The sequence below is a fragment of the Prionailurus viverrinus genome, chromosome B3 (genome assembly GCF_022837055.1).
Source record: "Prionailurus viverrinus isolate Anna chromosome B3, UM_Priviv_1.0, whole genome shotgun sequence".
Taxonomy (NCBI): Eukaryota; Metazoa; Chordata; class Mammalia; order Carnivora; family Felidae; genus Prionailurus; species Prionailurus viverrinus.
The window spans coordinates 33641596-33654387 of record NC_062566.1 but is presented as its reverse complement, the minus strand read 5'-3'; the positions used below and the strand labels follow the sequence as shown (position 1 = coordinate 33654387).

Genomic DNA, 12792 nt, shown 5'->3' with positions numbered 1-12792 from the left:
TCCATTGCGAGGCCATTCCTGATAGGACCGGCTATTCCCAGGGAAACAGAGTCGCTGCCTCCGGCCCCATCCCACCTCTCTTGAACTTTGCACTTATGGTGATGAAAAATTAACTGGGCTAATGTTTCCCTTCCAAGGACAACCTCTGCAAAAGCTGGCCTGGCTGGGCCCCAGGAGACCAGGCGCCAGAACAGAGCTCCTATCCATCCGGAGCCGCCCACCCATTCACCTTCCAAAGTCAAAGGAGCATGCAGGGTCCTCTTAAGCAGTGGGAAGCATCTATCACTCAGCTCTCCTCACTGCTCGGTTGAAACTGGGCTTAGCCCCTCAGTTCTTCTTGTGGAGAGACTAAGCCCAGAGGAGAGAGGACTAGCCCCAGAAACGGCACTTGCTGGACTCACATGTGGGTCCCAGCACTGTTTTTCTGCACGCACAGCTGTCCCTGTCACACGGATGATGGCACGCGAAGGAAGGGCACGAAAGCATGGGTCAGCCACACTAGCTGCTGACTAGTCATTTCCTCCCCTTCGGGAAAATGGGAGGGCTGAAAGAGGGGGTTTTCCCATGCCGTGATGTTACAGGGCTAGGTACCCCCCAGGCCCTTCCACTTCATTTACTTCTCAGATCTCTGGCTCCTTGCTTCCGTGGTGCCCGTCGCCTCCCTCCACCAGACTGTGGCTTCTGCTTGCGCAGAACAAGAGGCTTGCGTTGCAGGAGAGCTCTTTCTAGACTCACCGTGTTTGCACGGTAACAGCTGTTTGCTCCATTCTTACAGCTGAGAGATGCTCGGCGAAGTGAAGGGAGGGAGGGAGCCAGGGTAAAAAGTCAGATCAAGTCACAGACGGACCTGGAGGTCCTCTATCTGCCCCTCCACAGTCCCAGCTGCATGAGTTGATGTTCAGGTTAAGGTTAATGTTCTCCGAGGAGACGGTGACTGCAAGGGGCCTTTCTCCCAGGCACACACTTCCTTGCCTTGCTGCGTCTCTAGGCTGAGGATAGGGGCCTGTGGCTTCCTTTTCCGTCTGCCCAGAAATGAAGAGGAGGGCTGTAACACGGAGGAGCTGTTCTCGCTTAACCCGCACACCGCCCTTCATGGCACCAGCAGGGCCCCAAGATGTGGGTTCCATCCCTTCACAGCACTCGACTGCTTGCAAAGTTTTTCATACTAGATTCCCGTGGCTACCGCACAAGGTCCAGAGGAAAGCTGGTCGGAGCCCTGTTGAATACGCGAGCAAACATTCCTTGTCCTGCCACAACGGTGCACCTAGGTAAAGAACTTTTGTTTTGCAAAGAGCTCTATCAGGGATGTCATCTTTGTCTTCCAGGACCCTGCAAGGCAGTTAGCTGAATGCAAAGGCAAGAATGTGGACTTTGGCCTCACAGAGCCTGGGGTTCAAATTCCAGCGGGGCCGCCTGGAATCCTGAGTCAGTATTGTAAACGTCTCTGTGCCGCAGGTGCCGCATCCGGACGAGGGAGGCACGGAACAGCCACCTGGAAGGCCATTACGAGGATTAAATAAGAGGGCACCATTTGCGTTACCTGGCCTGAAGAAAGCCATCGATAAAGGCGGATTGCTCTTTCCTTTGCTTTTTTGATGAGGGCTGGGGAAAAGGGAGTGCAACCGGATACTACAGTGGCTGCAGGTTACTCGAGGAGGACTAGGGGGAAAGCCCCAACCGGGGTTCAGGGGTTCTCAGCGGCGAGTGGCAGGAGAGTTAGGAGGCGAGTGTGAAGAGCACAGCCCTTTGCAGCAGCAGCTGACAGGCCTGTGGGGGGCCATTCTCTTCAACGGCAGGGACCCCTGCAGCTTCTGGGCCGATTTTGTGGATTGGGCCACACCTCACAGGGCTTTGTAACTCCCCACCCGCTAGCGGATAACGTCTTTCCCACCAGGGGGGTTTCCTGCTGTTAAAAACAAACAAAGACCTTAGACATCGGGCTAGAGGCCTGGCAGGGGAGGGGCAGCAGGATAAACACCCCGAGGGTCGAGGGGACTCCAGAAAGCAGCTGCCGGTGGTGGGGGCGGGTGTGGCGCTTGGAAGCCCCCGAATTCGGCCGGTGGCGAGAAAAGCCCCGGGCTCCCCCCAGTATCCTGGTGTTTCTTTGCTTAACATAAACCTCCCGAGTACTCCCCCTTTTTGCGAGTTCACAGCTTTGGAAACAAAGCTCTGTCCCAGTTAGTTTTGGGGGCGTCGAATTTCGGATTTTTTTTTTTTTGTATCATCAGATTGCAACCACGCAGTAATGTAATTTCCCCTCCCCCAGGATAAATTCTAAAGCGCCCCCATTCCTTCCTTCCTGAACTCAACAGATGTCTTTGAGGCCCATTTTCTGCCCGGGGCCCGATTCACAAGGCCCAAGGGACCCCTGGCTCTGGCTGTTGTCCAGGGAGTCTTTGGGATCCCCAAATCTCCACTTCTGAGAGCACACCCCTTCCCCCCTCCGCCCCATCCCAAATCCCTCCTTCGCACGCACACAGGCTCGGGGCTCTCGGCCGGTGTGATCTCACCGATGAGAGAATTTTAAAAAAACAGCTCCCGGGTCGCCGGCGCCGCCAAGGCCCCTTCCCGGGATCAGCGCGCACGCGTCCAAGTGCGCGCCCCGACTTCCTGGGCCTCAACCTTCCGCGCGCCCTTCCTCCGACCGGGGTGCCCCCAGGGGTGCCCCGCCAGCCTCCGGCCGGCGCTCACTCGCTGCCAATCTAATCCCCTCCGGCCCGCCACTGCAGCCGCGCTTCCTGAGTGTGGGTGCCGAGAGTGGACGCCACGGCAGGAGCCCAGCCCTCCCCTCTCGCCGCTCCGTTCCCACGACTTCCTCCCGGCGCCCGCCGGACTTGAGGTCGGGGCCGCGCGGGGTCCCGCGTGCACCAGCCAGGGCCGCCGCCGGCCGCGGTCGCCCACGTGGGCGTGCTCTGCGCCGAGCGGGGGAAGGCCGGGCGCCCTCCCGGAGGCTGGGGGTGGGCAAGGCGCCCGGGGGAGGAGGCGGCAGGGCGCGGGGGAGGAGGCGGGGAGCCCCGGCGGCGGCGAGGGGGCGGTGACAGCGCTTGGAAAGGAGGCTGCACGCGGATTTGCATGAAACACAGACTGGGAGCGGGCGGGAGCGGGAGCGGGAGCGCGGCGCACGCCCCGGGCCGGCCCAGCGAGCGAGCGAGCGAGCGAGCGAGTCGGGAAGGAGGAGGGGAGCGGGGAGGCGAGGCTGCCGAGGCGGAGGGATCTGCGCATCAAAGCGAGCGAGGCGAGCAAAGTTTGGCTGGGGGTTGGACTTTCCTTCCTGGAGGCGGCACCCAAACAGCTACCCCGTGCGGAAACCCAAACTTTCTTCTGCCACTCCGAGTCTCGCGGCCGCCGCCTCCGCCCCGCGTTCGGGGCCTTCCCGACCCGGCGCCGCAGTCGTCCGCCCGCCCTCCCCGCCGCCCTTCTTCCCGCCGCGGGAGCCGCTCGGGGCGCAGGGCCGCGCGCCGAGCCCCGCTGGCTGCAGCGCCGCGGCCCGGGCCGGAGCGCGGGCAAGTTCGCCGAGAGTTGAGGCGAAGTTTGGGCGGCCGAGCTCCCCACTGCGCCTCCGGAGTCCCGCCGCGCCCAGCCCCGCCGGGGGCGCCCCTCGCCGCCCGCGCGCCCTCCCCAGCCATGTCGTCCATCCTGCCCTTCACCCCCCCGATCGTGAAGCGCCTGCTGGGCTGGAAGAAGGGCGAGCAGAACGGGCAGGAGGAGAAGTGGTGCGAGAAGGCGGTCAAGAGTTTGGTCAAGAAGCTCAAGAAGACCGGGCAGCTGGACGAACTGGAGAAGGCCATCACCACGCAGAACGTCAACACCAAGTGCATCACCATCCCCAGGTGGGGGGGCCCCAGCGACCCGGGGGGCGCGCCCGCCCAGCCCCCTGACGCGGCAGGGCCGGGTGGGGTTGGAGCGGGAGGGTGTGTGTGTGTGCGTGTATGTGGGTGTGTGTAAGGGGGGGGGGCAGTGGGGATCGCGGTCCGGAAGAGGCTGGAGAGGACCCCAAACAAAACCTTCTCTGGATTTGCAAAAATTCAGAGCGTGGGGCTTCCGCGGGGCACTCTCACTTCCAGTCGCTTTCCACCTCCCGGAAAGGGGGTTGCTGCTGGAATTGGCCGCCCCCCACTCCCGGGAGCTTCGGGCTAGAAGTTGAGGCCCGCTTTGTTCAGCTCCGCGGGCCGGAGCCCCTCCTCCGCCGCCGCCTCCCGCCCCCGCGGCCCGCGCTCGTGGAGGTGGTGGTGTCTCTCCCTTTCTTTTCTTCAGTCCTGTCCCCCCACTTCTTTCCTCCGCAACAGGAATGCAGTCCGTACAGCTGGGGCTGTGGGTGAGGAGCGGGAGCCTCGTGATTGACAGATTCCTTCTTCGTTCTCTCTTTGCCTCCGGGATTAGCATTTTTATCGAGTATTTTTAGACTCGGTTGTGCCAGTCTCCCGCCCCCCTCTGCACACACGCACTTTCGTTGCAGCGCAGGGCTTTCAAATGAGAGACAAGTGGCAGAGGTTAGGGTCGTCTCTCCTCCCCCTCCTCCAAAGGATTATTTGCCCTGCTTTCAGCCCGAGATTGCGGGTTGATGTAGGAGAGAGGGAGCTTCGAGCTGATCAGATAACGAAACGCACCCCAAAGTGGGCCTCCTCAAATGGGCCCTCGCATTCCTGCAGAGCCCTCCTTCCCCAAGCGCTTTGCCATCTGGCCGGACCTCCTTTCTCCTCCGCAGCGCGCTAGCTAGGTCAGGCGAGAGCTCACAGATGGCTGATAGAAGGGGTCAGTGACTTCTCTCCACTCCCCAGGGCCCTCTCTTAGCTTAGGCGCCCCCGGCTGGGAATTCGGGTGTGTGGCAGGGGGGGGGGGGTGGGTGTGGGGGGGAGGGGGGGAAGCGGGGGTCACCTGAGCCTCCTGTCTGTCCCTCTAGGCTCCCTTTAAAGTCTGATTCTGCACCAAGGGAGTGTGTGTTCGTGGGGGCGGGATGTCCTTGGGGGTCCCAGGCTGCAGAGGAATGAGTAGAGGGTCCCCAGGGCTTGAGCCCCACAGAGATCGTTGTCCTTCCTCCTGGGCCACGAGTGGACTGCATCCTTGGCCACCTGCTTGGGGCAGCTGTACAAGGCCTGCCAGCCGTGTGAGGCAGGCACAAAGCCACATCTGTCCACAGGAGCCCAGAACGGGCCTCCTCTGGAAATAAATACCACATATGGTGGGAGTGCTGGCTTAAAAAGTAATATATATTTTTTTAACTGGGTGGATCCAGTCAATACAGGGGGAGGGAAGGTGGTGTGTTGTCTGGGAAGTGCGTTCTGGGTGTGTGATCGGGAGCCAGAATCCACTTCAGAGGAGGTGGTGTGACAGGATGGGGTCGTGGGCCTCGGGTTTTGGTCCCAGCTCTGGTTCCTAATTCTGCTTTATTCCTTCTGGTGTGTGTGTATGGGGGGGGGGGCGGTGAATGAGTGTACTTCTCCCCTCCCCCCCCCCTCGGGGAGGGGCGAATGCAAAACCTGCCACCTTACCTGTCTGGGTGCATTGAGGACAAGTGCTTTATGCCTTGAAGCAGAAGGAAAAAAAAAAAAGGCATCAGTTATAAAATGAGCAGCCGCGTGAAGTATTTTACAGTTTACAAAGCACTTTCACATGGTTTTAATGAGATCAAGAAAGAAAGAAACTCCTGGAAAATAGCAAGGGCCGTCAGACTTCAGGTTTACCTCCTTTTTAAAGTTGAGAAAACTTTGGAGGAGGGAGGGGAAGAGATTTGGCCCAGTGGACTTGGGACTCGGATCGAATGTGCTCCTTTTCCCATCAGGAGCTGCTCTGTACTTTGAAGGTTCTGAATACATTCTTTGCTGAATGCCAGAGCACTGTTAGGTTGGGGTGGGGGCGGCTGTGGATCTTTGTTGGTAAAGTTGCTAATGACTGGCGACTGGTTGGTGGAGAGCCCTTGCTTCCCCTGGCTCACCCTCTGGGGAGGCATAGCTATGGCCTGCCTTTTCCTCTTCCAAAGTCCTCCACCGCCTGAGGCATAGGAAAGCTCTGGATGTTTCTGAGAGTTCAAGCTAACTTGCCCCTGGCCTTCTCCTGACTCTCTTAGGAACCGGGCATCTTCTACCTGCCTTGGCAAGGGCCTATACGAAGGTAGATTTTGTTTTTAGTCTCTTCTCAGGGAAACCCAGTTGGTTGGGCAGACCCAGACAAAATGGATTTTCATCCCTGGATTCTGTGCCCACGCCTCTGGGTCACCTTGTCTCCCTTGGCAACAGCTGCCACTGTTTTGGTCGTGGGCAGAAAACTAAAGGCCACGTCTTGGGGGAGGTGGCTAGCTGGCCTCCACATCAGTGATATCAGCACGTCTGCTCAGCCCCAGAGAGTGTGGTGGTGTTTGTCGAATTGTCCGCGCTCTCTGTGCTACCTTTCATAACTAGGGCTTTGGAAAGTTGGCCAAGGGAAATGTTTAACCTCGTTATCCCATGATGTGTATGTGTGTGTGTGTGTGTGGGGGGGGGGGGGGGTTGGGCAGTGGGCGCCTAAAGCTACCCTGGGGTTTCAGAAGACCTCAGTCGAAGGAGATTTGACGAGAGTGTTTTGGCTAATGTATAATCACAATCAGCAACAGCAACCTTTGGCAATTACAGCTGTATCCTAGGATCTTCCAGACGGCATGCTTGCTTGTGTTATTATGCCAGCTCTAACCTGTCTCAGCGGTCAGGAGAGCTGGAGCGGTATAGGCTTACTGATACCAGGCGTGTGAAAGAGACCAGTGCCAAGGAAGTGGTAAGAGCTTGATTTAGATACATCAGCAGAGAGGCTATCAGGATACTCTGAGGTCTGGCAGGATGGGCAGAACTTAGACAAGTTGTATAACAGCATCTTACTTGTCACCTGCTTGAGTCTCTGAGTAGAGCAGTAGGCGTCTTCCTGGCAGATGATAAGAGTGGAGTCCTCGCATTTACCACCGAAAAGTAGAGAAGGTGTGTGCCTGTTATGTCAGTAATAAGGAGCCAGGCACACTTAAGAATGACTGCTCTCACCGATGGGATCTGTGCCTTGGTCCAGTTGCTGGGAGCTGGACCAAGCTTAAAGTCAGGTTCGTTTGGAAAGGAATTTAGGCTTTCTTATGTCAAAGCACTTTCTTGTGTCAATGTCCAGAGGAAAATGGGGGAATTGAACCCAACACCAGGTCAGACACATACCCATCTCCCCTTTCTCTGTGAATCCGTTCTTCTAACATGGCCTCCTCCTGTTAGCCACCTGGACTTTACCAGGCTACTCTCACCCTAGGGAGAGAGGAAAAAGATAGTCATCTTTAAGGTTCCTTTCTCAGACGTCTGGGGACAGACCTTTATCAAGGCTGCAGGAGTGGCTTCTTGGTCTCCTGTCCACCCACCCCTCTTGCTGCTGCTCAGAGCACCATTCTGGTATCGCCTGTTGGAAGCAAGCCCACATCTGGCTGCCAGGGAGGTGGTCCATCGACTCTCCTTTCTCTCATTAACCTTGATTAAGGGAATGACATACAGGGGCCGGGAAGAAGAGGGGCCCACAGACCGTGTGTAGCTGACTCTGGGGGTTGGCTCAGAGCTCCGGCTGAGCCCAGGAGCCACTTGATGTTGCCTTGACGTTTGGAATCTTGGGACTTGCTGCTTGCACCCAGGAGTTAAATGTTTGGGCCAATTCATGTTACCGACAGCCCCTGGCTCCGAGTTCCTAATCAAATGTTACAGGGTTGGATTTTGTGGATTCATTGATAATGACTGGCCCCCTCCCAGGTCTGTGTCAATATTGCAGGCAATGAGAGAGGATGCAGAGATAAATTTGAGACGGCCCCTGCCTGTAAGCAGCTTCTACTTCAGTAAGGGAGACATTCATAAGGCATTATTTGCATGTCTAACCACTATCTCATTTTTATTCCCACCGATCAGAAGAAAAAATGAGTTCTAGTATGGAGTGATTTCAGGGAGGAGGTGGGGACTATAATATGTCTTTTAAATATTGTTAGAAGTCACTGTCAGAAAACACAATAATGGCAGCCATCTGTTTTCGCCAGAAAGAGCACAAAATTCAAGTCCTGGACCCTGCCATTGTAATATCTGGACGGATTTAGGAGTTCACTTTAATGTCTCAGATCCTTCACATCTACACCTATAAAATCAGGATGATATAAGGCCTGCGGGGATGTTTTGTAAACCAGAGAGTTTGACAGATACAAGTATTATGTTTTAGCCTCCTGTGTCTATCGTTCGTTCATTACTAAATTATTCACTCATTTATTAAATACCTTCTACACTGAGCAAGGCAGGGCACCGGTTCTCAAGGAGCTCCCTGTCTAGACTGGAAGATAGACTTGGCCAAAGATACAGGAAATGGACTGCAGCCTGGGGATGTACAAAGCGCCCAGAGACGTGGGGACAGACTGTTAATTCTGTGGGAGGAGGTGGGGGAGAGGAGGGAGGGCTCCCTGTAAGGTGGAAAATCAAAACGAGGGCAGGAGTTATTATCCAAAGGAAGTTTCTGAACGATAGCGTGATCAGGTACATGGTGATACCTGCCTGCAAGAATCAGGACATCTTTATCTCCTGCCTTTTATTAAACGGAGTCCTGTTGTAAATATGGTACCTCGTAGCATGCACCGAAGGGCCAGGGACCTTTGTGCAGCATTTATTCCAGTGTTCAGCTTTCTCCCTTTGAAGTAAAACATCATTTAGTATTGCAAACCTGAAATTCAGGTTTCCTCGGTGCGAACAGTGAGTGACTTTAGACATACTAGCTTAGAACATAACAGTGTCAATAAAAACTGGATAACTTGGAGGTGATTGTGGATACTTGGAATTTCAGAATTTTGGTGGGACCTAGCGTTCTCTGTCTCTGGTTAACACTTGCTGAAATAAATCCTATACGCCCGAGTTTCTGCGTGGACGTAAGAGCTTTGAATAACATATTTTTAAAAGTCTTTGCAAGGACATCAAGTTTCAAATGACAATTTTAATGATGGAAAAAAGTCCGCAAATACAGTAGTCATTTCGTTCTAATGAGAAATGCCAGAAGCTGGTGAAAATGACAGAATGTGGCTCAAGCTTATCACATCAGGAACCCAATTAAAATGAGTTTTTGAAAAATAAATATTGGTTTAGTAATGTAAACTTGTAATTGCTGTATTATTTTAATGGAAATAAAATTAACATGATTTAATGGACTGAGCGACCATTAATTTTCACTTGTTAATTTATTAGGGGATTTTAATGCCATTGAATGCACAATACAGCCATTGTTTTGTGTGAGCTTCTCTATGAAATAAATAGGACCAAGCAGCGCTGGTTTTAAAAGTTGAAATCAGACTTTATTTCCACTACCTTGTTCTCCCACCTTCTTTATCCACTTCTCCCCCAGCTTCCTATATGTGCTGTTAAATTGTGTAACGTGGATGCAGCTTTCGCAATCAACAAGGCTCACGATTCGTCCTAATTAACTTTTGTCCTTGTCTCCTTTGGTGAATTGACCTGTTAAAAACATATATCAACTCCGCCCCCTTCCCCAAATCCACATCTGCTCGTGTTAGTTGGCTGGGAAGACGAGTGCCCAGAAAGGTTGCTCCCGAAGGCAGCCTGGGACTGGGGTGGTTTACCACCTTCTGCAGACAGGAGTGGTTGCTGAGGTGTTAGATGGTCCTAGCTCCTCCCCAAGGAGGGTGGGGAATCATCTGGTAACCGCTGAGAGGTTCCTGGCCTTGGAGCCTTCAGTCTCTCCACTTTCAGGCACCGTGGTTCCTGGAAACAGTTGGAAATTGCCGTGTTAACGCCACCCTACAGAAATTTGGTTTCTAATTTTACCCTATGCCAAGTTTTAGAGCACAGATCCCCAGAGGACTTGTCCGGTTCATTTTTGTGCTCTCCTTCCTTGTGCCTACCTGGGGCCAAATCCTGTGCTAGATGGCCGGGAGGAAATCGTGAATGAGACAGACACCACACCTGTCCTCTTACGTCTTCTAGTCCACTGGCTGCCAACATGAGTTCTCCGGAGTTGTAGTAATGCTGTTAAGTGTTCCCAGGAGTTAAATTTGTAAAATACTGTTTTCTTGATGCCAGAGAGCCAAATCCCTCAAACTTTACAGTTTATTGAGTCTCGACAAGGGCAATTTGCGTGTGTGTGTGTGTGTACACGTGTGTGTGTGTGTGTGCGTGCATGCGCGTGTAACATTATTCTTTGTTTTGATTTAATTAACTATTTTAGAAATAACAAATCTGTAGCACAAGTCACACTCTCTGCTGTTGATTATCTGAGGCCTCTGCTGTAAACAGCAGCCTGCCACAGTGCATACTACTGCAGGATGTTTTGACAGAGAGACTCAGTTGAAAATGAAAACACCATAGAAGCCTATTAATTAAGAAGTTCGGCTAATTCTGGACTAGGCTAAAGTTTGTTGAGCAGGCTTTTTCTCCCCATGAATGCTGCCAAAGAAAAATTTATTATAAACAAGGTTTTTGGGGTCATTTTGGACGCAGGAATCAGCAGACCTGGGTAGGTTTCTAGACTTAGCTCTGTTTCTGATTAGCTGTGTGACCTGAGGCAAATCGCTTAACATCTCTGGGCCTCAGATGTTCTCTGTTGGAAAATAGGGGAGCTGAACCTTACTGGAGGGCCTTTCTAACTCTAAAATGCAAGCATTTTAGAAGCTCCCATTTGCATGCATTCAGTTGAACGATATATCATAGGTCTTTCTTAATTATTAATGTCCTAAGGCCCCATCAATCTAGTGCCAATTAATTTACATAAATGAAGGTAATAAAACTATAATCCAGTCTTTAATTTTAGTTATGTTACCCTTCTCTCCTCCCTGCCTCTCCCTTACCCTGTGAGTCTAAATCAGTGAAATTTAACTACAAAGGAATGTAAAAATAGCTGAATTCTACGAGAAAGATGTGAAGGCTGTGTGTCTTGAGATGCCACGAGCAATTTTTCTTCTTTTGTTGCTATTTTTGGCTCTTCTCGGAGCAGGAAGTTTACTTAAACTAATGACCACAGACGCCTAAAAATGGTTAAATGTAAGAGGTAGGCATTATAAAGGATACCTGTGGAAAATGTTTGCTCATATGTCAGAGCTTACCCAGGAAGCTTCCTTTATTTATTTTCAAGCATCTATATAAAGAAAGACCATACTGGATTTCGAAAGCTCGTGCCTTTTGTTTGGCAGCGTGGAGGTTACGAGTTTAACCCCCCAGCTAAGAGATGAAAAGGGAGTTTCTCCTGAAACCGTACTTCTTCTGTGTCACGTGGCTCTCCGGGCTTACAGGGGGCAAGTTTCTCCTCTAATGCTTTGCTGGGAGTTTGGGACTGGAGTACCGCTTTAAGAACCACTGTGTAAGGGTTTACCTTTGAAACCTACAGAGTTATAAATCTGGTTGCTTCTGCTGCTAAGTAAGTATTGCATCACCAACTGCTAAGCCAAGTTGTAGCGCTAAGGTGCCACCATTTTTTTTTTCTTTTTCCTTTAGACTGGACTCTTGAAAATAGTGATGCTTTTTGGGTGTGTGTTTTTTAAAGGTCTGTTTTTACGCTGTCACAGCTCAAAAATGCCAAAAGGCATTTTTTCCTTAAAAAATCACCTCTGGGCTAAGCCCAAATGTGGAGTAATGGATCCAGAAAGGACTTTTTGAGTAGTTGCAAGTGGCTGAAAGCAGGCACGGATGATGGAAATTGGGTTTTTCCTTTCACTTCAAATCTTTCCCGTTGTAAAGTCTCTCTTCCCCTTACTGGATTCAGACTCAAGGGGAGCCTTATTTCTCTGTGTGCCTGGGAGGGCAGGGTGAGTTAGCCTGCTCTGCTATCCATTTAAGTTTTGTGTGTAACCGTTTATCTCTAACCAAGCAGCTTCTTAAAATATTACCTGAGGAGCAGGGGGGAGGGTGTGGGTGGACAGGAAAAGCATGGTAACGAAGAAAGAGCAAAGGGCACCGGAGTCTGACAAACTTGGATTGGAGTATGCCAGTTCGTAACTCTGCGGCAGCCTTGGGAACATCTGCCTCAGTCTATTGAACCCGTTTCCTTATCCATAAAATGGGGTTGGGACTGCCATAAATCAACCCAAATGAGATAAGAGAGACCAAGCCCTTGGCCAATATTTGCAGCTCCCAGCACATAGTAGGTGCTCAGCAAACACTCCTTGTTCCCTTTTGAGGGGGCTATTTGACTGATGGCGTCAATCAGTTCCAGCAGGGGACCTCCCCCCTCCCCTTCTTTATTGTCATTTAAAAAAATTGTTTGGCTGACTAAAAATAATAGTATTGAAAACATACTTTGATGAATCAGTGCTCCTGGGGCGGGGGATGGGTAAGCTCCTGAAGAAGAAGTGCCGTGACTCATGCACTTGTCACCGATAGCCTGCCCGTAAGTGCGTGGAAGTGCGTGGTGTTTATTGTTGCTGGTGTTTTTCTGAGCCCCGGTTGGGAAGCAGTTCCGGTTGGAAGCGCCACCTCACCAGTCAGCGTGGCCGTCAAGTAAGGATGGTCGGCACCAGAAACTCGTGGCTCTGAAACAACGGGGGTGTGGGTGGTGGCACCCTGGACTGCCCTTGGGTAGGCACAGGAGGACTCGTGCCTGCACGGCTGGGCTTTGACCCTCCTTCTGGGTTGTACTTCTTCTCATGGGGCAGAGCTCCAGGGCCAAGGGATGGCCCATCTAGAGCTTGCACCTCCTCCTTCTAGGCTGAGCCATGAGTCCCGACCTTCAGTTCCCTGCCCCAGTGGTCTCGAGACTGCCTTCAGGTTCTGTGTGGGCCTCTTCCAGGTCCATCTGCCCAGGAAAGGGTATACTGCATCTTCCATGGACGTG

At 52.6% G+C, this 12792-nt stretch overlaps 1 protein-coding gene across 1 annotated transcript in view; it reads left to right on the top strand.

Annotated features, from left to right (window-relative positions):
* The first annotated feature begins 3091 nt into the window (after window positions 1–3091).
* Window positions 3092–12792, top strand: part of SMAD3 (SMAD family member 3) — a 120201-nt gene continuing 110500 nt past the window's right edge. Inside the window, exon 1 of the mRNA XM_047863390.1 lies at window positions 3092–3830. Within this exon, the coding sequence (XP_047719346.1) occupies window positions 3625–3830 (206 nt within the window). The 5' untranslated portion in view covers window positions 3092–3624. The remainder of the gene's footprint in view (window positions 3831–12792) is intronic.